Source organism: Mytilus galloprovincialis, chromosome 4 (genome assembly GCF_965363235.1).
Source record: "Mytilus galloprovincialis chromosome 4, xbMytGall1.hap1.1, whole genome shotgun sequence".
NCBI classification, from domain to species: Eukaryota; Metazoa; Mollusca; class Bivalvia; order Mytilida; family Mytilidae; genus Mytilus; species Mytilus galloprovincialis.
This window is the reverse complement of record NC_134841.1, coordinates 102,819,973-102,846,455: the sequence shown is the minus strand read 5'-3', so window position 1 is coordinate 102,846,455 and position 26,483 is coordinate 102,819,973. Positions and strand designations below refer to the sequence as shown.

General features: G+C 32.4%; 2 protein-coding genes across 14 annotated transcripts in view; both read left to right on the top strand.

The window, feature by feature from the left end:
• Window positions 1-26,483, top strand: part of LOC143073678 (RNA-binding protein 8A-like) — a 244,701-nt gene that overhangs the window by 95,629 nt on the left and 122,589 nt on the right. The window lies entirely within an intron of this gene.
• The window catches only part of LOC143073672 (high affinity cAMP-specific and IBMX-insensitive 3',5'-cyclic phosphodiesterase 8B-like), a 147,895-nt gene that overhangs the window by 76,794 nt on the left and 44,618 nt on the right, over window positions 1-26,483 (top strand). For all 13 annotated transcript variants that reach the window (XM_076249390.1, XM_076249386.1, XM_076249383.1 and 10 more), the window contains 2 exons: window positions 17,182-17,372; window positions 23,967-24,026. In XM_076249390.1, the coding sequence (XP_076105505.1) occupies window positions 17,182-17,372; window positions 23,967-24,026 (251 nt within the window). The remainder of the gene's footprint in view (window positions 1-17,181; window positions 17,373-23,966; window positions 24,027-26,483) is intronic.

The following is a 26,483-nucleotide window of genomic DNA, read 5'->3' as shown; positions in this document are numbered from 1 at the left end:
AATTTCGTATAATTGTGAATTTTTTTTTCAATCGGTCAGTGTTGTAGTCAAAATATGGCAGGTAATTAAAGTTCGTGTTTTGAAGCCAAAGTTTAACGATTGTCACCTGTTTGTCAACAATCGACAAAAAATCAACAAAGAAGGTTGGAAATTGAGCACGTGTTTAACATGTAAATTCAGATAATAGTCTATTTTAAGGACATCCCCAGATTTTTACAAGATGGGTCACACTGAGGTCACTTTGCATACGGAAAATATGTAGGGGGGGGGGGGGGGAATTGCTTGCTGGAAGGAAGCAATTGAAATAAAGTAAACTTCTTCTAAATATGAACAAATTAAAGAATTTTCTTCAGAAAAAAGTATATGTACATAAGTTTTACAATGAAAACTATCCATTGAGTTATAAAAAAACATATGCATTATTTCACTTTCTATCAATTGTGAAATCACACATTAAATTTAAAAATAACAAGATGAGGTATGATTGCTAATGATACAACCCTCCACCAGGGCCACAATGACATAGGAACACACAATCTTAGGTCGACACTGTTTTGTTAACAATGAAAAACCCCATAATGCACAGTAAACTATAAAAGTCCACTAAATTTAAAAATGTAAAAAAAGTTCTAACTAGAAAACTGATGGCCTGATTTATGTAAATAAAAACACATATATAACATACAACAACAAACAACAACTGAATTACTAGTTCTTTACAGGGGGAATGCAGAATGGCGTTGGTTAAACTATTTTTGCTGGCTCTCAACCATCCCCTTGCCTGGGACGGTGTTGTATCAGCACAATATATATAAAAAAAATCAGTAGACAAGGACTTAACTTGCCAGATTGATACATTGCACTAAAACAACTAACAGTAATACAAACATTAAAGACAAAAGGTACCAATCTGAGAGTACTGGCAGTTACTGCCAATATTTCAAAGGCAATAATAATATGAATTAAAGAATCCTGTATCTTAGACTAAAATTTCTATCAGTACATATTCATCACCCACTGCCTTTTAATGTCATACTGTTGCTATCTTATCTGTCAATGGACCTCGGTGCCCAAGTGGTCTAAATAGTTCCACTAGCCAGTCAACACTGATGTTGTGAGTCTGAACCCTGCTCTTGTGGGTGCACTCAACTCTTATCTTAAATGACTAGGATTGTCAGTTTTCCTATCCAAGGTTGGTGGATTTCTACGGCACTCTGGATTTCTCCACCCATAAAAACTGACCACCATTTCATCTAAATGTTTTATGTTTGGCCAATATTTAAGCATTGTTCACAACAAGGTCTTCACCAAAAGAGAAATTATGAGGAGAGCTACCCTTGAAAACATTTTGGAATTCACAAATCAATTTTATAGACAACTATATGAAACAATTGATCTAGACCCATAGTCACATATGTCTGACGTGACCTAGATTTTACAGACCAGAGTCGGAAAAAAAATGCTTCTTTTCCTTTAGTTGTGATTGTGTAAAGGTGAACTGTATTATTGTGTGACAAGTAAAAGTAAGTCATATTTTTTATCAGAATTTGGCAATCTCTCATTCTTTTAATATTGTGGTTCTTTCATACGATATTGTTATTAAACTGTGGTTTTAAAATGTAGCCTTGAAAAATTGAAGTGTCCTTGAATGACTTGAATAAGACACTTAAAAGGAAAAAAAAGATGTGAAATTAGATTTATGTGATACAATTCTGTTAACCATAAAAAAAGTTTTATTGTCTGCATTTGTAAATGATATCAGGGAATACACAAGTTTCAGTTGTGTTTAATGGTGTGTTTTGATCTAGTTTATTTTACATTTTTGAATAAATAAACGAATAGTGATAATGTTGGTACATTATTATCTAGGTTGAATTAGTTTACTGATAAGTTGATTTATGTACAGATTCTACTGTAATGTTATCTCTTGTTGGATCTGAAGTTTATCCTGTGTCAAGGTCAAGTATTGAAAGGTTACAATTTCTGTCACATGTAACCCTGGGATATTGATAAGTCAATATATACTTACAAAAACTAATGCACTCACAATACATCATATGGATCATATTTTATTGAAGGTTTATGATAATCACATGTAAGATATATATAAGAAGGATTTTTCTTTAGGTTGATTTAGTAAAGATCCAATATCACTTTGACTTATTTGAAATCTTTTTAAACAAAGTTATGTGGAAATCAATCAAGTCATATTCGTCCTGAACATGCATGAAATATTAGCCACTGAACGTAAAGCAAACACCAATCAATCACTTAATTTAAATAAAACTAGAGAAATTTGGAATTTTCTAGACATTTTAAATTTTTCACTGGAATGTACCAGTGTAAATAAAAAGAAATCTATCTATTGGGAAAAAAGATTTTGATTTTGATTTCTAAATTTGTGTTTACTGTCAGTAAATATATAATTTATAAGATTCTACTCCAATTAAAAGACATAATTATTCAGCAGAATTTAAGAATGTAAATAATAACATCTTGTTAAATTGTTTATCTCAACTAAACTACAAGTATTTGTATACATGTACAGTTAATTAGGTCAAGGACAATAGAGATTAAGTGTTCTGAAACTGTCAATTGAAAATGTACCTAAAAAGTACACGGAAAAAACAAAATCCCATATTTTTATTATTTTCTTCAAACAAGTTTTTATTTTTTTATTTCTGATTAATTTGAAATATTTTCTTTTCTCCATCACGAATACAGGAAATCTAACTTCGTCATGTTTACTCATGATTTAGTGGAAATAGAAAATGTTGAAGTATAATTGGGGTGGCGGGGGGATCATTCATTATGGGGCACTTAATATATAGGCCAGTTAGTTTTTCAAGCATATTCAGGTGTATTAGTTTATCAATATTTAACAATACATGTAACTGTAAAGATTGATAAAATTAGGACACAAAAAGCAGCTACATGAATGATTTGATTTTGCCTTTAACCATTTGATTCCAACACCACACAAGTATGGCACTTGCCAAAAATAACTTGCCATGATTTTCAGACCACAGAAATTAACATAAAATAACAAAATGTGGTATGACTGCAAATGACACCACTCTCATTTAGAGACCAAAGTTCCTGACAAAAACCCTCTTTTAAACATGTAAGAATCAGGATGATAGAGGACAGACCCTAGAAATCCCCCCCCCCTCCCCCTTTCTAAGGACAACTATTTTCTGGCTTAAGGTGGAGGGTAATGAAATGAATAAGATTTTTAATTGTCTTATTACTAATTCTATCATTGTTGACTTGGACCAGCACTTTGTTGACTGGGACCAGCACTATATTGACTGGGACCAGCACTTTGTTGACTGGGACCAGCATTTTGTTGACTGCGACCAGCACTTTGTTGACTGGGACCAACACTTTGTTGACTGGGACCAGCACTTTGTTGACTGGGACCAGCACTTTGTTGACTGGGACCAGCACTTAGTTGACTTGGACCAGCACTTTGTTGACTTGGACCAACACTTTGTTGACTGGGACCAGCACTTTGTTTACTGGGACCAACACTTTGTTGACTGGGACCAACAATTGACTGTATAAGTCCCAGTAACTGACTGGTATATCAGATGTATTGAAACCTTGTACTGTAGTTTTCCTGCCACAAAAATATTTCCTTTATTCTGTGCACTATTGATGTAAAGCCTTCCTTTGTTATACCTTCTTTTGAAGTCATATTACAAATTGCACTTGTAATTAAAATCATTCCATTTATTTGACAGAGAAGTACATTCATATATATAATTAATCTTCATACAATTTTATTTCTTTAAAACATAAAGCATACTCAAGTGAAATTTTGATTGAAATTTTCTTTGATTATTAAATACAAATATTTAACTTTTCAGATCTTTTTCATGACTTTTAATAATACTATTCAAAAAAAATTCTCTCACCATGACATAATACTTAAGAAGGATTACACGAATAATTAAAAAAAACATTGGTCAGTGCAACAGTACCAACCACTGGCAAATAGACATACTTAGACACACACAAAAATGTCTCACCCTTAACCATGACATAATACTTAAAAGGATTACAGAAATAATAAAAAAAAAACATTGGTCAGTGCAACAGTACCAACTATTGACAAAAGTAGACATACTATAATACTTAAAAGGATTACAGAAATAATAAAAAAAAAAAAACATTGGTCAGTGCAACAGTACCAACTATTGACAAAAGTAGACATACTATAATACTTAAAAGGATTACAGAAATAATAAAAAAAAAAACATTGGTCAGTGCAACAGTACCAACTATTCACAAAAGTAGACATACTATAATACTTAAAAGGATTACAGAAATAATAAAAAAAAAACATTGGTCAGTGCAACAGTACCAACTATTGACAAAAGTAGACATACTATAATACTTAAAAGGATTACAAGAACATATGTCTATGCAACAGTACCGACCACTGATAAATTGTCTGACAAATACCATAACCACATTTTTATTGTTCTTTGGTTAATGTATTGCTGGTTGGAACTAAAAGCAACAGTTCAACTTTATGCAGTGTATGGGATGAATGTAAGGTGTACAATTTTGTCCATCTAGTCTAGGTATCATCTGACTTTGACCTAATTTTTATGGTTCATTGGTCAATCAATTGTGCTGTGCTTTGTTTCTCAAATATAAGCAATTTATATAAAGAATGAATTTAAGGTGTAAGTATTCATCTTTCAATGCTCAATTGACCTTGCCCACTTTTTTGTGGATCATTGATCAAGTCAAGTATTTTATGCATTACTGATAATGTTAGTTTATGTGATACTTGTAATAAACTTTTTCAACATAAAATTTATCACTTATCAGTAAAATAAGGGAGTAATTTCAGTGTGTGCACTTTTGTTTATCAAATCTATTCTGACCTTTTCTTCAAAAGTGTTACACAAATGATTCAAAATCGTACACAAACATTTAGATATTGGATAACCTGTGCAGTTGGTTTTGTTTTAAGCAAAGGATTGTTTTCAAATATTTCATTGCTTGGCCCAATACAAGTTAAGAATTTAAGAGCGACTAAGTGAGGGTAATGGCTTGGCTTTTTAATCATCTTTAATAACTATCTACATGTATTTGAAACGTAGGTACAGATAAGAGCATATGAACGAAGATATTATTTTTAGTTTAAATTAATTAGTGAACTGTTCTTTTATAAACTTGTCACTGTGTTGTCATAATATATTATCATTAAAGGAATTGCTACAAGTTGTTCATGCAGAAGGTTCATTCACTAGCACAGCACCAACAAAGAGATAAACAAAAAGTCTTTCAAGGTCATCCTCATGTTTTGACATCACCTTGATAGACCATCAGGAAACAATCAGAACAATATGGGTCAGAAGCAAGTTTGACTCATCTTCGAAACCTATATAATTTTCAACTTTGTGATTAAACATAAAAATAGAAAGAAAGAAAAAACCTACATATGAAATAGATTTTCTTGATCTATAAGAATAAAAGGTCATTGGCATATCCTTTGTTGTTCTAATTTTTATTTGTGACAAGTTGTCTTGAAAAACATGGTACTTATTTTCAATTTTCAGATTAATCATATGTATGAAAGCAACCCAGAAAATTTCAGCTTGCTGCTTCTTTGCTAAGCATATGACATGAACGAGTAAGAGCAAGGATTGGTGGGCTCTGAGTCACAAATATATATCTGAGTTAGAGTAACCAATCTTTCTGCAAACCTAAATAAGATGGATTAAAACCAGAACATAACTTAACCCTTGACTATTCGAAGCTTTTTGTAGTTTGACCTTGACCTATAGTTATCTACATCCTGGTTCTTTGTTCTAAGGAAGATAGTTGTCACAATGTTAATCTCATCTTCTTATTTTACACTGTCAATGTATTTCATGGAGTTTCATTGTTCATAATGGATCGAGCCTTAGTGAACTAGTGGTCTATGTAGTCTGAATCAGCTGTATTACTAAACCTGTCTACCCTGAGGCTGTATTTTGAACCCTGAATGTGGCAGACTCAACTCCAATTTTAATTGACTAGTATTACCATATTTTCCTGCTAGAGGTTGTTGGGTTTTTCCAGGCACACCAGCTTCTCTCATCAAATAAAGCTGGCTCTAATACGTGTTGAAAGTGTCATTAAAAGGCTCTAATACGTGTTGAAAGTGGCATTAAAGGGCTCTAATACGTGTTGAAAGTGGCATTAAAGGGCTCTAATACGTGTTGAAAGTGGCATTAAAGGGCTCTAATACGTGTTGAAAGTGGCATTAAAGGGCTCTAATACATGTTGAAAGTGGCATTAAAGGGCTCTAATACATGTTGAAAGTGGCATTAAAGGGCTCTAATACGTGTTGAAAGTGGCATTAAAGGGCTCTAATATGTGTTGAAAGTGGCATTAAAGGACTCTTAATATGTATTGAAAGTGGCATTAAACAACACCAATCAATTGATCAGTTTACAATTCAAGAAAAGAAAACTTTTCATGTGATGAGCTTAGAATTGATCTCAATTGAAAATATTCAGTCCTGAAAGTCCCTGATTTACCGTATGTAAGATCTGGGATTTTACATTCATTAACTAACATTTCTCTAGAATCTCTTGCACATCTAAATTTTAGTTGATTTACAATATAGGATTCAACATGAAAATTGATCAGATGACAATCTTGTGTTATTGTTCAATATTCCATTAGAATGTATTTAATCTGTGAATTTATGGAACAATAGTTGATTAATGTTAACCTTTTGCATTGAAGGTTCTTTTTTGTTCTGCTTTTATTACAGAAATGCCACAGTTTGATTGAGAGAATATGAGAAAAGATAGAATGATTCTTAATCCTTTTTAAATGCGAGAAAAAAGTTGTCCATTTATTGTTAATTTGTTGTATTTAATCAAAATTTATTGTCAGATCTAATTATTAACGTGAAAAAGTTAACTGTGGTATAATTAAGTCTTTTGTGGAAATATTCTTCAGGGAGAAAATGCTGAGAATCAGTCAATAATTCTGACAATACAAATAATTCCAAAATCTACTGGATATATCACAAAATAAGTATTCAACGCAGGAATTTTTCACTTGGAATTAATTTCCGCTAGATGAGGACGATTTTTTATGCAAGATCAATGAATTGTAAAATCAGATGGAAACATTTGTATTCAGTTGGACAACTTTTCCAAATAGATTTTTTTTTATCGGGGAAACCATTGACAGGATTGGCAACTTTGACTAATAATTTGGACGATCTTAAAGATGATCTTGAGGCAATTCTCAAAGTTTTACGAAGTGCAATAATTAATCATTTTTGATATTCAGATTATTATAATTTTCAAATAAGCTTTACTTATACTAAACTATTGTAAAATTAGAGCCATTTCTGTAATTAAGTTCTTTTTTTATTTCAATATTACCTCTATTTCTCTTATTAGTTCAACAGAAAAAAGGTACATTTACAAAAATGTATGCTTCTTTCTAAGGCAGATTCAGCAGTCTGCACGGTTAGCCACTAGTCCGATGCCCCAGACTAGTAAAATTTCATTTGGACTAGTAAGTTTTTGCAAAACTTTGTTTGGCCCAATAAGAAAAATGTAAGAATGTTGGTCTTCGGACTAGTAGTTGAAAAAGTTTTTGGTGCAGACTGTGATTGTGAGCGTAAATGAAAAGTGACCCCATTTTTTAATTTTATTTTTCAATTAAGTATAAGACAAAGTTCATTTATAGAAAAATATAGCGAAATCCTATATTAGATAAAAAAAATGGATTTAGATCCCTGAGCCCCTTAAACACCAGTGAATTTTGCCAAGAAGTATGTTTCAAGATATTATCCCAAAACTAGGACTTTAACTAATTAATCTAACTTTTAAGTTTTGTAAATTTAAACCACATAAAATTACACATCTTTACATACAATGTGTGTTTTTAGTTTCTTGGTATTTTGGGGTTGCTGACTTACTGACATATACCCAAACCTTTTATTCCTACATTCGTAGAACAGTAGATAGGGTGTAGATCATAAACGAGAAAAAATCCATTCTTTTTACACATGAGCAGACAGTGAGGTTAACAGTATCAACTTTAGCACATTGAATATATACAAAAGGTAAACAAACAAAATCAGCTGACTTTGTGAAATCAGAGAAAATATATTTCCTGATGTTAAAGTCAAGGTTTACATGTATACCTTTCTACAGTTAAAAAGCTATTACCTGAACTTTTGTTTACCTGTAGTCTGCAGAAGTAGCTCAGTAGTAAAAGAGGATAATTATTTGCACATTAAAACATCTGTGACAGAAATTTAAAAATTTATGCAACAGATTGGAGAAATTATATCTTGGAAATTTTCTTTATTGACTTTGTACTGAAATATATTCTGATTACTATTCAAAAACTTGTTTCCAAAGATTATGCATAAAATGCATTTTGTACACATTATGCTTAGGTACAGATATTAACAAAATTGTTTACATGGTGTCCTAAATCTAGTCCTATATATATTTTTCTTTACATATCTATGAACAAACTCTATGAATCCATTTTCTTTTGATGTATGCTATACAGTATATGCCAGCTTAAATGCAGTATCAACTTGCCTTAAATATTATCTTTATTATCTTTTGCCTAAAACGCTATATTGTCCATTTTCTAAAACACTTAATTGTCCACTTGCCTAAAACACAATAGTGTCTGCTTTCCTACGGTGCAGTCCGGTGAATCTGTGCACCTAAGACTTATGACTTCACTTCATTCAACTGATAAAACCAATAATTGGCCATGGATAATATTGTGTAAATTCATTCATAACAAACTTTTATTTCATAAAATTATCAGTTTGTAGATTTCACCCTCAAGATTTTGAGTAATATGTGTCCTAAATTGGGGAAACCTCTGTTCTGAGAGTTCCTCCAATGTCTGGTGATTTTGCACATGCCTTCCAAAAATAGCTTATTTTGAATAGAGGAAAGATTTGCTGCTACCAAAGGTACAAATTTTATCTGATGCTGTATTTTTTTTAATGGACATTGGGTAAATCACGGGATTGCAGTTATTATTTCATTCTTGAACTTATTAATCTTATTCTTTTTTATCCCTTTGGAATGTTAAAACAATAACAAGAACGATTTTATTTGCGTTACATTGTTGATATAATGAAATCAGCTAATGCGCAGTATCACCGGCCGCGTGGACACCGAGGACTCCTCTGTAAATCACTACAGTGTCAACTTGCCCAAAACACTACAGTGTCCACTTGCCCAAAACACTAAGTGTCCACTTATTCCACTTGCCTACAACACTATAGTGTCCACATGTCTAAAACACTAAGTGTCCACTTATTCCACTTGCCTACAACACTATAGTGTCCACATGTCTAAAAACACTACAGTGTCTGCTTCCCTCCTATGTATTTGCAAAAAAACATTATGTATTGTCTTTCTGTTGTGTATGACATACTATTTATGTAATGTTTTGATTGCCAAAGCACACTATAAAGTAGCCTATAATTTATAGCAGTGCACACTCTGGGTGTTGATTGCCAAAGCACACTTTAAAGTAGCCTATAATTTATAGCAGTGCACACTCTGGGTGTTGATTGCCAAAGCACACTATAAAGTAGCCTATAATTTATACCAGTGCACACTCTGGGTGTTGATTGCCAAAGCACACTATAAAGTAGCCTATAATTTATACCAGTGCACACTCTGGGTGTTGATTGCCAAAGCACACTATAAAGTAGCCTATAATTTATACCAGTGCACACTCTGGGTGTTGATTGCTAAAGCACACTTTAAAGTAGCCTATAATTTATACCAGTGCACACTCTGGGTGTTGATTGCCAAAGCACACTATAAAGTAGCCTATAATTTATACCAGTGCACACTCTGGGTGTTGATTGCCAAAGCACACAATAAAGTAGCCTATAATTTATACCAGTGCACACTCTGGGTGTTGATTGCCAAAGCACACTATAAAGTAGCCTATAATTTATACCAGTGCACACTCTGGGTGTTTTAGTTGCCAAAGCACACTATAAAGTAGCCTATAATTTATACCAGTGCACACTCTGGGTGTTGATTGCCAAAGCACACTTTAAAGTAGCCTATAATTTATACCAGTGCACACTCTGGGTGTTGATTGCCAAAGCACACTATAAAGTAGCCTATAATTTATACCAGTGCACACTCTTGGTGTTGATTGCCAAAGCACACTATAAAGTAGCCTATAATTTATATCAGTGCACACTCTGGGTGTTGATTGCCAAAGCACACTTTTAAGTAGCCTATAATTTATAGCAGTGCACACTCTGGGTGTTGATTGCCAAAGCACACTATAAAGTAGCCTATAATTTATACCAGTGCACACTCTGGGTGTTGATTGCCAAAGCACACTATAAAGTAGCCTATAATTTATAGCAGTGCACACTCTTGGTGTTGATTGCCAAAGCACACTATAAAGTAGCCTATAATTTATACCAGTGCACACTCTGGGTGTTGATTGCCAAAGCACACTATAAAGTAGCCTATAGTTTATACCAGTGCACACCCTTGGTGTTGATTGCCAAAGCACACTATAAAGTAGCCTATAATTTATACCAGTGCACACTCTGGGTGTTGATTGCCAAAGCACACTATAAAGTAGCCTATAATTTATAGCAGTGCACACTCTGGGTGTTGATTGCCAAAGCACACTATAAAGTAGCCTATAATTTATACCAGTGCACACTCTTGGTGTTGATTGCCAAAGCACACTTTAAAGTAGCCTATAATTTATACCAGTGCACACTCTGGGTGTTGATTGCCAAAGCACACTATAAAGTAGCCTATAATTTATACCAGTGCACACTCTGGGTGTTGATTGCCAAAGCACACTATAAAGTAGCCTATAATTTATAGCAGTGCACACTCTTGGTGTTGATTGCCAAAGCACACTATAAAGTAGCCTATAATTTATACCAGTGCACACTCTTGGTGTTGATTGCCAAAGCACACTATAAAGTAGCCTATAATTTATACCAGTGCACACTCTGGGTGTTGATTGCCAAAGCACACTATAAAGTAGCCTATAATTTATACCAGTGCACACCCTTGGTGTTGATTGCCAAAGCACACTATAAAGTATCCTATAATTTATACCAGTGCACACTCTGGGTGTTGATTGCCAAAGCACACTATAAAGTAGCCTATAATTTATACCAGTGCACACTCTGGGTGTTGATTGCCAAAGCACACTATAAAGTAGCCTATAATTTATACCAGTGCACACTCTTGGTGTTGATTGCCAAAGCACACTTTAAAGTAGCCTATAATTTATACCAGTGCACACTCTGGGTGTTGATTGCCAAAGCACACTATAAAGTAGCCTATAATTTATACCAGTGCACACTCTGGGTGTTGATTGCCAAAGCACACTATAAAGTAGCCTATAATTTATACCAGTGCACACTCTTGGTGTTGATTGCCAAAGCACACTATAAAGTAGCCTATAATTTATAGCAGTGCACACTCTGGGTGTTGATTGCCAAAGCACACTATAAAGTAGCCTATAATTTATACCAGTGCACACTCTGGGTGTGTAGTATGTTCTATTACCATTCTCTATAAAGATTATACAATGATAGCTTAATCACAGAACTCAGTTCAGTTAAACTGGAACCGCTAATGACATGTCTGTGATATTTGGTAGGCAGTGGTAATGGTACAGGGTAACCATGTCATGTTCTACATGTGGCACCCTTCCTGTTGGTCATCCTATAAACAATGGTTAAACCATCTGTTTGTCTTGGAACAAAGTTTTTAATTTGAAAAATGTGTGATACATTCTGATATTGTGAATATTTAACAATATTTATCAAGAAAAAGAGCCCTAAAAACCCCAAACTAAAGAAAACAGATGAATTTGCTTGCAAGTTTTAATCATTATCTGTTTTTGCATACCTATTTGCACCAATTTGTTGATAAACCTTGTGGTGCTAAATGCTGACCTTGGCTGTCTACCTTAGAATGTCTCTTGGCTGATGTATGTGGGATAGTTTATAGACTTGTCATGGTGATTAATCACACATAAATAATCTAAAATACAATTTTATGTTGTAATGTTTATAATTACTGTTTTAGTCTACTGTCCTACATAATATGTGACACAACTTTATGCAATGGTATACTTTTCTGATACAATATTGTAAGTATAATTATACAGTGGTGGATCCAGAAATTTTCAAAAAAGGGACCCACTGCAGTCTACTTCAGTGATTCCAAATATAAAACACCAAATTTTTCCCACTAAAAAAAAGGGGGGGGGGGGTTCCTGGATCAGCGTATTTAATATTTAAGCATGATTCATTAGCAGGAATATTTATTTGTGTGCACATTCTTTAGTTATCTCCCCCTTGTCAGGGATAAACCCGTTAGTATCTACCTTATGTATATGAAATCCTGTTGTTCATACATATAACGGGGACCTTTTATAACTTACTATGTCTCGTTGTTAAAGGCTGTAAGGCTATCACTATCCTAATGTGATATTTGTTTTTCTGAGCATATAATATCTACTGTTTCTTTTTATGAGTAGATATTCATTAATATTGCACTTGTACAAATACAGCTACAGCTTCAAATGATTGATGTCATCATTGATAAAGCATGTGTGAATCACTTTGCTATACAATGAAAGGATTTTGCATTAATATGGCCTTGTAGATTGATATATTGCATTGCAAACTAGTGCAATTAAAAAAAATTATGAATTTGTATTAATGACATTATTTAATATTTGGATTGATTTGATCATTAATCAACATACAGTGTAATAATTGTTGTGTAATAATAAGGAAAAGTCTTTAACTGTCTCATGTAAACACTCAATGTCTGGTAAAAAATGAAATTATCTTGTTCTAGTACAAGATCTTCAACCTAGGCTATCCATCATCACTAGTAATGTATTATGACAACATTTTCATTAATTAATAGACTTTTGTGTGACTTTGCAAAATGTTTATGAATGGAAAGCTTGACCTAGTATTGTATCAGACTTATATAATGTTTGGCCTTGGAACATCAACTAGGATGGATATCACGTTTGCAGTGGTACTATTGTCTGGTGTAGTACGATGAACTAGAGATTTGAAATATAAGTGTTTGCTATTGAGGATGCTGTTACCAATTTTGGTCAAAAACTTAAATCTTTTATGGCTGTTATTTTTCTAGGTTGAGTTCTGCACTACTGAACATGTTTATGTTATGCAAATTTTTGTTGAATCTTCTATATAAAAAGGAAGATGTGGTATGATTGCCAATGAGACAACTCTCCACAAGAGACAAATGACACAAAAATGAACAGCCATGGGTTTGCCTTTCTTTGTTTTATTTTATGTGTGCCAAAAAAATGAATTGTAATTAATTGCAAGATCAGACATTTATTTTTGGCTACAAATATGGCAGGCAGCCTTCCAACCTGACATCTCATTTTAAAGGACCTGTGATCCTTAAACAGCTTGAATTGGCATGTGCATAAATTTTTGATGATTCAGCATTATACAGATTTATGAAAATTAATTATTATGGTAAATTATTTGTCTTATAGATACAATATCATACTCTCTATACAATGAACAGAAATAATAAAATCTAATGATAATATTTTATTCATTAATACTAGTTCATAGATTTCTCTAAGTCTGAGTTTATACATTCTTATCCCAAACTTTTCTAGAGTCTGCTGTTGCCTTCCTCAACTTGATAACTCTTTTGAAATTCTTTACTGCTCTGGTGCTGTCTCATGGATGTATTACCCTGTATCTCCTTGTATATATTGTAAACCAACTTATTTTCGCGGATACTTTATTTCAAGTTTTACCCTTTGTAAACTATTTCACGGCTATTTAATTTTCTAATTTCTGTATATAGTTTAATAAGGGAAGATCTAAATTTTACATATTCGCGACGATTTATATTCGCGTTAATTTTCTAGTCGCGAAAATTAATCGCTCGTGAAAGTAAGTTTGTTTACAGTATACTATCTGGGTTTTAAAAACATCGAATGAACTTATAAACTAGTGAGTTATTATTAGTGAATGAACTGTAAATAATTCACGTCTGGTCATAAAGTTAAATCAGATTATTTAGAGATAATATAAATTCAGTTTTTAAGGTCATTAGAGTAGATGAATGATCTACGACTTCAAATAGAGTAAACTTTGTTCAGCAATTTATTTTATCGTGTATCTCACTTCTTCGTGTGTTTAGTAGAATGCTGTAAGCCATTATGGTTAATAGTTTGTTTGCAATTTGCAACTTAAATATGTGCCTGTAGTCAAGTGGATGTAATAGGTTGCCGTCATAACTTATTTTGGTTTAATGTTATGAAGGTGGTAAGCTAACTTGGATAGTTTACTCGTTTGAATTGCTTCACATTTTGATAGTTATACTATACCATATGAGTTTTATTTGATAGTTATACTATACCATATGAGTTTTATTTGATAGTTATACTATACCATATGAGTTTTATTTTATGATAGATACATGTAGTTGTTTCTTTTGCAATCACACCATATCTCTTTATTTTTGAAATAGAATGTTTTGCTCTAATTGCCAATCTTTAAGCTAGTAATGAGGGGCAGACATAGGGTTATTAATTTTTTTTTTCATATCTTTTCTCTATTCTCTCACTCTGTTTTGAGTTGAATTTTGTTCTATTCAAATTGATGTTAAACGTAAACCCACTTTTAATGTACATTTGAATATGTGAAGCCTCAATAATAGAAATAAGTGTATACAATATGTGAAGCCTTTACTTTAGAAAGATGTGTATACAATATGTGAAGCCTTTACTTTAGAAAGATGTGTATACAATATGTGAAGCATTTACTTTAGAAAGATGTGTATACAATATGTGAAGCCTTTACTTTAGAAAGATGTGTATACAATATGTGAAGCCTTTACTTTAGAAAGATGTGTATACAATATGGGAAGCCTTTACTTTAGAGAGATGTGTATACAATATGTGAAGCTTCAATAATAGAAATAAGTGTATACAATATGTGAAGCCTTTACTTTAGAAAGATGTGTATACAATATGGGAAGCCTTTACTTTAGAAAGATGTGTATACAATATGTGAAGCTTCAATAATAGAAATAAGTGTATACAATATGTGAAGCCTTTACTTTAGAAAGATGTGTATACAATATGGGAAGCCTTTACTTTAGAAAGATGTGTATACAATATGGGAAGCCTTTACTTTAGAAAGATGTGTATACAATACATGAAGCCCTCAACAGAAACTATCAACCCAAGTTCCCCTTGTGACAAAATAAACAAAAATACCAACTGTTATTATTATACAAAAGCTACTAAGCATTTACAAGATTTTAGACTTTGGACAGGCAATGATCATTAGGTACTTCTAGAATGGTTTTTTTAGTTCCATTCCCTCCCCCTGTTTTCTCTGGAGCAGAGCAATGACAAACAGTACAGATAAAATAAGTGCAGAATGAGCACTCAGCTCAAAGATAAAATAAGTGCAGAATGAGCACTCAGCTCAAAGATAAAATAAGTGCAGAATGAGCACTCAGCTCAAAGATAAAATAAGTGCAGAATGAGCACTCAGATCAAAGATTAAATAAGTGCAGAATGAGCACTCAGCTCAAAGATAAAATAAGTGCAGAATGAGCACTCAGCTCAAAGATAAAATCTCTGTAAATAGTCAAAACCCTGGTTGAGGGCATGATTTGTTGGAAATATGTTTTGTACTTTATCTAGATTTAAAAGTCAGTTTGGATTTTTGTTAAATTTGTTTGTCACTACAAGTTAACTTAGGGGCAATTTGACACAACCTATTATTTATTTTGATGTTTATTATTAATTGTTTTAGGGACACATTTACAAATGATGCTCTGTGATAAGTGATTTCCGCTATAAAAATGTAAATTTTGCGGTTTTATGTGTATAGAGATTTGTTTGTGAATGAAATCGTTGGTATATTCATTACTATATTCAGAAGTTATGAAAACCATATGTCAGTGTTTTTGTTGATACTGTGTTTGTCATGTTTTGGTAAACATAATACTAAACACTATAATGTTTCCTTTCAGTGTATGTCTGCGGCTGACATTTCTTTCTTTTTTTTCTTTTTTTTCACAACTCAATAAATAATTTTTATGCCTTAAACTTTAAAGAAACTTATCATAGTGACTAAGATTTGTGCAGATAGGTTAATTTTGTTCTGATACATATAGTCTCATGGTATTTTTCCCTAGGTTTTATGGACTTCCTATTTTAAATTTACCTCGGAGTTCGTTATTTTTGTTAATACTGTTTTTCAATGATAAAGTGCAAAATTGGTTAGAAAAAGAATTGGAATAATTGATTTTGATATTTTTATTTCACATTTTGGATGCTTTTCAGTATTTTTTCTTTTTTTAAGTTTGTGTCCTTGTAATCTATACAAAAAAAAAAAAAGAAAAGGAATTTTGTTTTTTAAAAAACATATTTGAACTAACATATTCAGTTCTTCAGTACAGAAAAAAAATAACACCAAATTTGACTAAATGGCTAGAAATAGAATAAAAAATTAATTTCTTGTTAGTTTCGACATGAAAATTGAGTGTTTTCACTCTATCTTGATGACAAAAACATGCAAAAAGCATGATCAGGTATTTTGTTTTTAGGTTAGTAGGGTACTGCATTTTCATTGGTTGGCTTCACTTATAAATTATTGTTTTCTTTTGTTATTTATTGCAGATCTGTAATAGTTGCTGTTAAATTTATTCACAATTTGTTAGTAATATGAACAACCCAGATTTTAGCTAATTGATTGAGACAAAATCAGTTGTGTGTTATTTTGATCTGATCAAATGCTTATACAATAAATGCTAATTTCCATTTTTGGCACTTTAACTAGATGTTAAACATGCACATATGATTTTATAGATACACATGGTCTTATTATTTTTGTAGTGCACTTAAAAGTGTTAATGTGTTTCTCACATGAGCATCTAGATAGATCCAGTCTTATCTGATACATGTTAATGGAGAAGGGGGTATAATTTCAGTTATGTCAGAAAAATAATACCATTATGTTTCGCCAGGTTTCTGACATTATAAGCAGCTTTATGACATCTCTTTAATACATTGACTTGTAGGTTGTTTTAAAAATGTTGAATTAATGTTGAAATATTTTGTCTATTTTAGATCTTGCTTGTGTTTGCCAAGGAAGATGCCCAAAGTGATGGGTTCTGGTGGGCAGCAGACAAGATTGGATATAAATGTTATATTGCCCACAATCCAGAGACAGCCATGGAGAACTACCTGGACAAACATCCAGATGTTGTCATCATTGATCACAGAAATAGCAAACATTTTGATGCTGAAGCCCTTTGCAGGTAATGAAGCTGATCTTCTCATGTTATTATCTATAGACTAGTATATATGTCATGTGGAGATGTTGACTAATTATAGACTAGTTTGTATGTCATATGACTATTTAGTGACTAGTTTATGTCATGTGCCTATCTATAGACTAGTATATATGTCATGCTGCTATCTATAGACTAGTTTATATTATTCGTGCAGACATTATATGTGGCATTGCCTGCAATAAGTAAAATTAAAAAGTAAAATTTAGTTTCAGACAACACATACCATTAAATGAAACATACAGCAAACAACATGGATTAAAACAGCACAGATGAATAAAACATACTTTTCATTGTCAGAATTGATAGTTTTGGAATTTTTTGTTGGCCCTATGATGTGGAAACAAGAACCCATAAAGATGTATATTTCAACTCTACAATTTAATGGGAAAATAGTATAGACCTGGTTGATGCAAACCCAAATTTAATCAATTTCCTTATCAAACATGTTCTCCCAAAACATTCTTATTTAGGGGCCAGTTGAAGCCCACCTAAGGGGGGTTGGATTTTCTCACTGTGTTGAAGACCTATTGGTGGTCTTGGCTGTTTTCTGCTCTGTAGTTGGGGTTGTTGTCTCTTTGACACATTCCCCATTACAATTCTAAATTTTATCTGTCAAAATGGATTCTTTCTTTGTGTATATTTTATATTTCCTATCTGGTCGTTGACATTTGATCATAAGAGGATGATGGCCAGTGAATGTTAAGCTTCAGGATCTTAGTGGATGCTGTGACTTTGTGTACAACTTATGATAGTCATATATGTTATTTCCAGATTTAAAACTTTAAAGTACATGCTTAAAAATGCACTTGTTCACAATATGAAAATTTTATTTTAATCAAGTTTTTGTCTAAGGAACATTTTCTTTGCATGCATTCTTTGGTATTCTTAAGGTTTTCTTTTTGAAACAGAACTTTACATATATGAAGTAATATATTTTGTTATGTTAGCCTTGTCAAAAAGAAAAGTTTAAGGTATTATTATTCCTTGACATTTTTTGTTTTCAGAAATTTCTAGTAAGTTTTAACATTTTCATCTTCATCTCTGGTACCTCTGTGCCAAATTGAACCAAACTTGACCATGGTAGTCTATTAAACCCTGTCAAATCAAATGAGGTTTTCATATCCTTCAATGAAACTAATTGGTCTGTCTTTATCAAATTAGTAGTAAGTCCTTTGTAAATGTTCTCATTTCCCTCTGGTCAAAGAATACAATTCTTGATTTCGATTGGTCAATTTTCCTGGGAATAAGTAAATGGTCTTTAATGAGAATAAATCCAATATGATTATTGATATTTGTAAGAATTGTATATACTATTTGGTAACATTAGTGTTAACTTAGATTTTCTAGGTTCTTGAAATAACAAGTTTCTGATGTTGATGACTGCAAAGGCGGGCCAGCCATTTTTAAAAGATGAAAAGGGGGGGGGGGGGGGGGGGGTGTCCAACTATGTGTTCCCGTTCAAATGCATTGATCGTCAGAAAAAAATGGCCAATTGGTGCCAGCAACTCAATTATAGTATTGTTATTTCTTATTTAATCCAATTGGTTTTATGCTGTTACTAAAAGCAAGAAATGTATCTGCTTTGCCTTTCTATTTTTAAACAAAGTTCAGGGTTATTTTGAAAACCTTTACAAAAGATTGGTTTTTGTTGGATGTATGGTTACTGTGGAGGAGGATAGGCCTTCATTGAATTCCGTTGAGAAATCTTTTGCCATCTTTTTCTTTGAAGTAACTTTTGTTTTTCTACCAAACTTTACAGAAGTTATGTAAGGAATATTGTTTATAACAGCTCCTCATTTTGTATTTATCATAAAACTTTATTGTTGAATTCTTCATTTTAAGAATGATTCCCATTTTAACCCTCTGGGATTTAATTATTTATTTTAAAATCTTCAGCAGAGTTTAGCTGAATACCAGTGAATGTTTGGCATTATATGATGTAAATAACCACCAATAAAGTTTTGAGTCTCTAGTTTATTTTTTTCGTTGTGGCAACATGGAATTTTATAGCTGCATGTGTAAAGAATATATTTTATATTTTAGTTGATGGCATATTAATAAATTCTCCATTAACCCAGAAAATTTGACAATAAATCTTTTAACAAAAACACATTCTGATTATTTTGTAATATAAATTATTGATTCCAAACAGATACAGGTTATAAGATGGTTTACCACCAATTAAAATACTGACAGTTTTATTCCCCATTAGTTTTACACAAGATCTTTATAGGTTCAGAGTAGTTAAATACACTAATATATTGACTCCTTAACCAATGAAGAAGTGTTTAACTGCTTCATAGAAGCAGGTGATATGAGTTCAGTAAGAGATAATTATTTCATGCCATGCTCAATGCTCATGTTGATATGACTAGGCATTAAATTTGTCATTATCTTAAAAATGAGCATACAAGTATTGCATGCTAGAATTATTTCAATTTTGATCCAAAAAAATCGATCTATTGTACCTGTACAACACTTTCAAAGGATGAATATTTTGACTTGATGAAGCATTAATGTTCAAGAAAAACCAACTGTTTCCTGATTAAAAAAATGGACAGGTACATGATAACTTACTTTCTGTGTAATTTTTTTTAATTTCGTAGCGAGAAACATAAAAAATATCCCTTGCAGTCTCTGGCGTTGTTCAAAATACCTATGACAGTGCAAATTTAATTGTGACGTCACACACTTGGACCCCATGTTCTATTTGACTTATAACATGGCTTTGCTTCCAAAGTAAAAACAAATAGTCAAATCATTAATTTTTCAAAAAATCAGCTATATCGAAGTAAAAATCATCGGTCTTATTACTTTAATCTGAAATTTAATAACAAAAAATTAGTCAAGCTCTTTAAATGACAGTAATTTATTCAGTAAAATAATCTTTAAATAATACTATTTCTATTTTTAAGTAGTTTACGGTAATAGAGCTGTAGTCCTGCTAATTTAGACCTCAAATTATGCATGATCATTTTTACAAAATATAAATCAACAAACAAACAATCGATCACATGTTTATTTTCGATACTAATCCGCTTTTGAATTAGTTATGTATATATTTTTTGCCATTTAAAATGAATAGAATTATGTATCATGAATGATATATGATAGATAATATGGTAATTTTTGCTCCAATGACAATAATGAATTTTTGCAATACGTTGTATGTTTGTTTGTTTTTTAATCAGTTTATTGAAGGCCAATGTTGCATTTTGTCTATCTATGTCAGAACTACGCAGTATCCGTGAAATTAGAACAGTTTTTATACGACCGCAAAAATTTTAATTTTTCGTCGTATATTGCTATCACGTTGGCGTCGTCGTCGTCGTTGTCCGAATACTTTTAGTTTTCGCACTCTAACTTTAGTAAAAGTGAATAGAAATCGATGAAATTTTGACACAAGGTGTATGACCACAAAAGGAAGGTTGGGATTGATTTTGGGAGTTTTGGTCCCAACATTTTAGGAATTAGGGGCCAAAAAGGGCCCAAATAAGCATTTTCTTGGTTTTCGCACTATAACTTTAGTTTAAGTGAATAGAAATCTATGAAATTTTGACACAAGGTTTATGACCACAAAAGGAAGGTTGGGATTGATTTTGGGAGTTTTGGTTCCAACAGTTTAGGAATTAGGGGCCAAAAAAGGGCCCAAATAAGCATTATTCTTGGTTTTCGCACAATAACTTTAGTATAAGTAAATAGAAATCAGTGAAATTTAAACACAAGGTTTATGACCACAAAAGGAAGGTTGGGATTGATTTTAGGAGTTGAGGTCCCAACAGTTTAGGAATTAGGGGCCAAAAAGGGGCCCAAATAAGCATTATTCTTGGTTTTCGCACCATAACTTAAGTATAAGTAAATAGAAATCTATGAAATTTAAACACAAGGTTTATGACCATAAAAGGAAGGTTGGGTTTGATTTTGGGAGTTTTGGTCCCAACATTTTAGGAATAAGGGGCCCAAAGGGTCCAAAATTGAACTTTGTTTGATTTCATCAAAAATTGAATAATTGGGGTTCTTTGATATGCTAAATCTAACTGTGTATGTAGATTCTTAATTTTTGGTCCCGTTTTCAAATTGGTCTACATTAAGGTCCAAAGGGTCCAAAATTAAACTTAGTTTGATTTTAACAAAAATTGAATCCTTGGGGTTCTTTAATATGTTGAATCTAAAAATGTACTTAGATTTTTTATTATTGGCCCAGTTTTCAAGTTGGTCCAAATCGGGGTCCAAAATTAAACTTTGTTTGATTTCATCAAAAATTGAATAATTGGGGTTCTTTGATATGCCAAATCTAACTGTGTATGTAGAATCTTAATTTTTGGTCCCGTTTTCAAATTGGTCTACATTAAAGTCCAAAGGGTCCAAAATTAAACTAAATTTGATTTTAACAAAAATTGAATTCTTGGGCTTTTTTGATACGCTGAATCTAAACATGTACTTAGATTTTTGTTTATGGGCCCAGTTTTCAAGTTGGTTCAAATCAGGATCCAAAATTATTATATTAAGTATTGTGCAATAGCAAGAAATTTTCAATTGCACAGTATTCAGCAATAGCAAGAAATCTTCAATTGCTCAGTATTGTGCAATAGCAAGAAATCTTCAATTGCACAGTATTGTGCAATAGCAAATATTTTCAATTGCACAGTATTGCGCAATAGCCAGAAATATCTAATTGCACAATATTGTGCAATAGCAAGAAATTTTCAATTGATTGCAGTTATCTTTCTTTGTCCAGAATAGTAGTTGAGTCAACTTAAATCATTGTTTTATACAATATACAATGTATATTCACTTTTACTACCAACTGATAAATTAAAACAATCTTTACCATTCAGTGATAACAAGCACCTTTTGTTACATTTTAATATTTTATGATGTATTTAAATGAGTAGTTATTGTTGCAAACTCCATTAGAAATTTGAATTGAGATCAGTTTTGGAAAAAGGGAAAGGGGGATGTGAAAAAAAAATGGGGGGGGGGGGGGTTAAATTTTTCTCATTTCAGATTTCATAAATAAAAAGAAAATTTCTTCAAACATTTTTTGAGAGGATATATATTCAACAGCATAGTGAATTGCTCAAAGGCAAAAAAAAAATTTTAAGTTCATTAGACCACATTCATTCTGTGTCAGAAACCTATGCTGTGTCAACTATTTAATCACAATCCAAATTTAGAGCTGAATCCAGCTTGAATGTTGTGTCCATACTTGCCCCAACCGTTCAGGGTTCAACCTCTGCGGTTGTATAAAGCTGCGCCCTGCGGAGCATCTGGTTGTAAAATATAATTCTGTAATGATTATCAAAAAGATAAAATTTCGTTTAATTGAATTAAACCATTTATCATTTGAATACCATATATAGGTCATGTCAATGGATGAGTACCTCATGATTAAAGAAAAATCATGAAGAAACGGCTGTCGTCACCATGGATAAAAATCAATACATGAAATGCTGTAAATGGTTCCCAGTGAGTTGTCATACATGACAAAATCTCTGAGAACTGCTGAATATTCCACGTTTTTTTTTAACAATGTTGACAAGATTTTCTATTGGTGTAGCAGACACTATTTGCATTCATTGTCTTCTAATCTGCTGGGAGGCAGAAATGTCATATCCACATACTTCTGCTGCGTCAGATTGCGTTTTCTTTACCGATAAATTATCCAATTCTGTTTCTGTTGAGGAGAGCAATTTTGAATACTGTTTAACTATAATGGACGAGGTGATAATTACATGTACTTGATGTAGCTCGTGTTAATTGCTTTATAGTTGCCAATTAATCACAGACTAATTGATCCTTTTTACCCACAATTCCTCTGTGAGAAGACCATGATTGGATTTGGGAGTGAATCCAAATTGTCCAATTTGTTTATTGCATCATGTAGACAAATTAAAGCAGGTTTTTTTTTCTCAGTTGTATTGATTGCTTTTTGTGTCTTCCATAACTGTGAATTCATTGTTGACAAATCCTTGACAAGAAACGCTGATATCACATTTTATATTCATTGACACTGTCCAATTTGCAAATTGATGCAGAAAAAATTTAGCACCTAATCTGGGTGAGATGGACATTTATATGAAGGGAGGGTCTTTGAAGGGATACCCTTAAAAAAACAAAAACAAAAATCTTTTATTGATGGTTTCAGTCTGGAAGTTTCCTACTGTTATATTGATTAATTTTTGGTTGCTTAACATTCACTGGCAAATATTTCATGCATGTTCAGGACAATTCAACTGTTGGATACTGAAGCTATACATTGGCGGATCCAGGGGGGGGGGGGGGTTCCGGGGGTTGGAACCCCCCCTTTTTTTTTGGCCGATCAATGCATTTGAATGGGAGCATATAGTTGGAACCCCCCCTTTACTCTGGGTTGGGAACCCCCCTTTTTCAAATGGCTGGATCCGCCCCTGCTATACATATTTTCTTGCAAACGGACATGTACTTATTTATTCGAGCTATTAGATAATTACTTGAACAAGTGTGTAGAATATATAATTGTTGAATACAAAAAGTCCTGCAATAGAACAAATTAATTTCTGTGTCTTTCTTTTGCAGATCCTTAAGAGCAACAGAATCAAGTGAACACACAGTAATAGTGGCAGTCACAAAACGATAGTAAGTATACTAAGACCTCAAAAGTGGCATTAGTAATATATACTGTGGCCTCAAAAAGTGTCACTCAGTCTGAGTCACAAAACATAATAGTTACTTAAGAAATCTATGATATTGCCTCAAAAAGTGGCATAAATAATATACACTGTGGCCTCAAAAATAGTAATATATAATGTTACCTCAAAAAGTGGCAGTACTTAGTTGGGAAGTATTAGGTAAAGTTGTGAAACTAGTCTAAGATTTTATTTACATGGTCCTAACAGGTTCTATTACATTGGTATAAACAATAATATGTGAGCAGTGACTGGGTTTGTGTCCACAGTGTTCATAGGACTTAACCACATTATGTTAAGTGGGATTAAATACATGGCTTCAATGGTGCATTGGCCTGACAAACTGTATTCAACTTTTTTAAAGATTTTAGAGGGATCATTCTGCTTGTCGTCCTTTTAAGCTGCAGTATTAATATGATTAAAAAATATATTTATAACACAGGAGAATGAACATTTATGATGATGTTCAAGAGAAAATGTAATGCACCCCCATTTTGATTGGTTGATTCCGTATCAAGGCTAGACCCCCATTTTGATTGGTTGATTCTGTATCAAGGCTAGACATTTCCAATGCCATTTTCATATTCCTCCAAGCTCAGCAGCTCTCTTATACTCCCTCCTGACTATGTGATATCTTGCCCCATTTTGATTGGTAAGTATCAAGGCTAGACATTTCCAATGCCATTTCCATATTCCTCCAACCTGGTCTTTTGTACTCCCTCCTAACTATGTGATATCTTGCCCCATTTTGATTGGTTAGTATCAAGGCTAGACATTTCCAATGCCATTTCCATATTCCTCCAAGCTGCTCTCTTGTACTCCCTCCTAACTGGTACAAATGTTTAAAAACAAAGTGAAGATTAATGTTCTGTTTATTATTATAAATTTGTCTGGCCTTGAAGCTATGCAGTATTGCTTACATAATTTGGGTTATGAATGAATAGTCGTTCAGCTAGACAAACTTCATTAATTTAAAGTGAAGTTAAAAAGTAGTTGTAGCTGTTGATGTATTAACAAGAAATGGTTTTATGAATGAAAACAAACGTTCATTTATCACCAATGATATCTTATGGAAAGGCAACAAGGCACTTTATATTTTGTTCTATTTCTGTAAAATTGGCAAGAATTTCCAGGGAAAATGTATTTTTTTCAGACCAGGCATATTAAATTTGTTTAATTTCTTTTGTTGAGGCCATAGACTTGTTTGCCAAAAGCCTGGGTTTGGATGTTACCTTTTATGCACTAGTTCTGAACTGATCATAACATTCTCACACTAAAAGGCATTTGGATAGAAATAAATATTTACATTAAACATTTTATAACTTCATGTAGGTGTTTTATGAATTTTAAGATGTTGTAATCTTTGAATTGGATATATTCAAAGCTATCACATGAATATGTTATCTGTCTGTGTATAACAAAATAAAATGACAAATATTGAAAACAGATGATAAAGCGTTTCTACAAATCAACACACTTTTAAAAAACTACAGATCTTATAAGGTTATTGACTGTATATTGTTAGGATACAATGAAGATGAGGTTGAATGATGCATAAATAACAGCATGTACAAAGCTAGGTCTATAAAAGTTCACAAAGGTTGTTGCCCTTTGTTTTAACTATGTCAGTGAACAAAAATGAAATCACAGTAAAGCACTATGTCAGTGAAAATGTATTATAAGTTAAGTACTATGGTAAAAGGGGACAGGGTAATATAGATAAAGTACTATCAGTGAAATCTATTATAAGTCAAATTTATAACATGTATTAGTAAAGTATACTATTTCAAGGGGGAAATTTATTACATGTGTTAGTAAAGTACTATTTCAAGGGGGAAATTTATTACATGTATTAGTAAAGTACTATTTCAAGGGGGAAATTTATTACATGTATTAGTAAAGTACTATTTCAACCTAGGGGGAAATATATTATTAGGAAAGTACTAATACTATATCAATGATGTGTATCATTAGTGAAGTACTATGTCAGGGGGGGAACCTGTATTATAAGTAAAGTACTATGTCAGGGGGAACTTGTATTATAACTTGTATTATAAGTAAAGTACTATGTCAGGGGGAACTTGTATTATAACTTGTATTATAAGTAAAGTACTATGTCAGGGGGAACTTGTATTATAACTTGTATTATAAGTAAAGTACTATGTCAGGGGGAACTTGTATTATAAGTAAAGTACTATGTCAGGGGGGAACTTGTATTATAAGTAAAGTACTATGTCAGGGGGGAACTTGTATTATAAGTAAAGTACTATGTCAGGGGAGAACTTGTATTATAAGTAAAGTACTATGTCAGGGGAGAACTTGTATTATAAGTAAAGTACTATGTCAGAGGGAACTTGTATTATAAGTAAAGTACTATGTCAGGGGGGACTTGTATTATAAGTAAAGT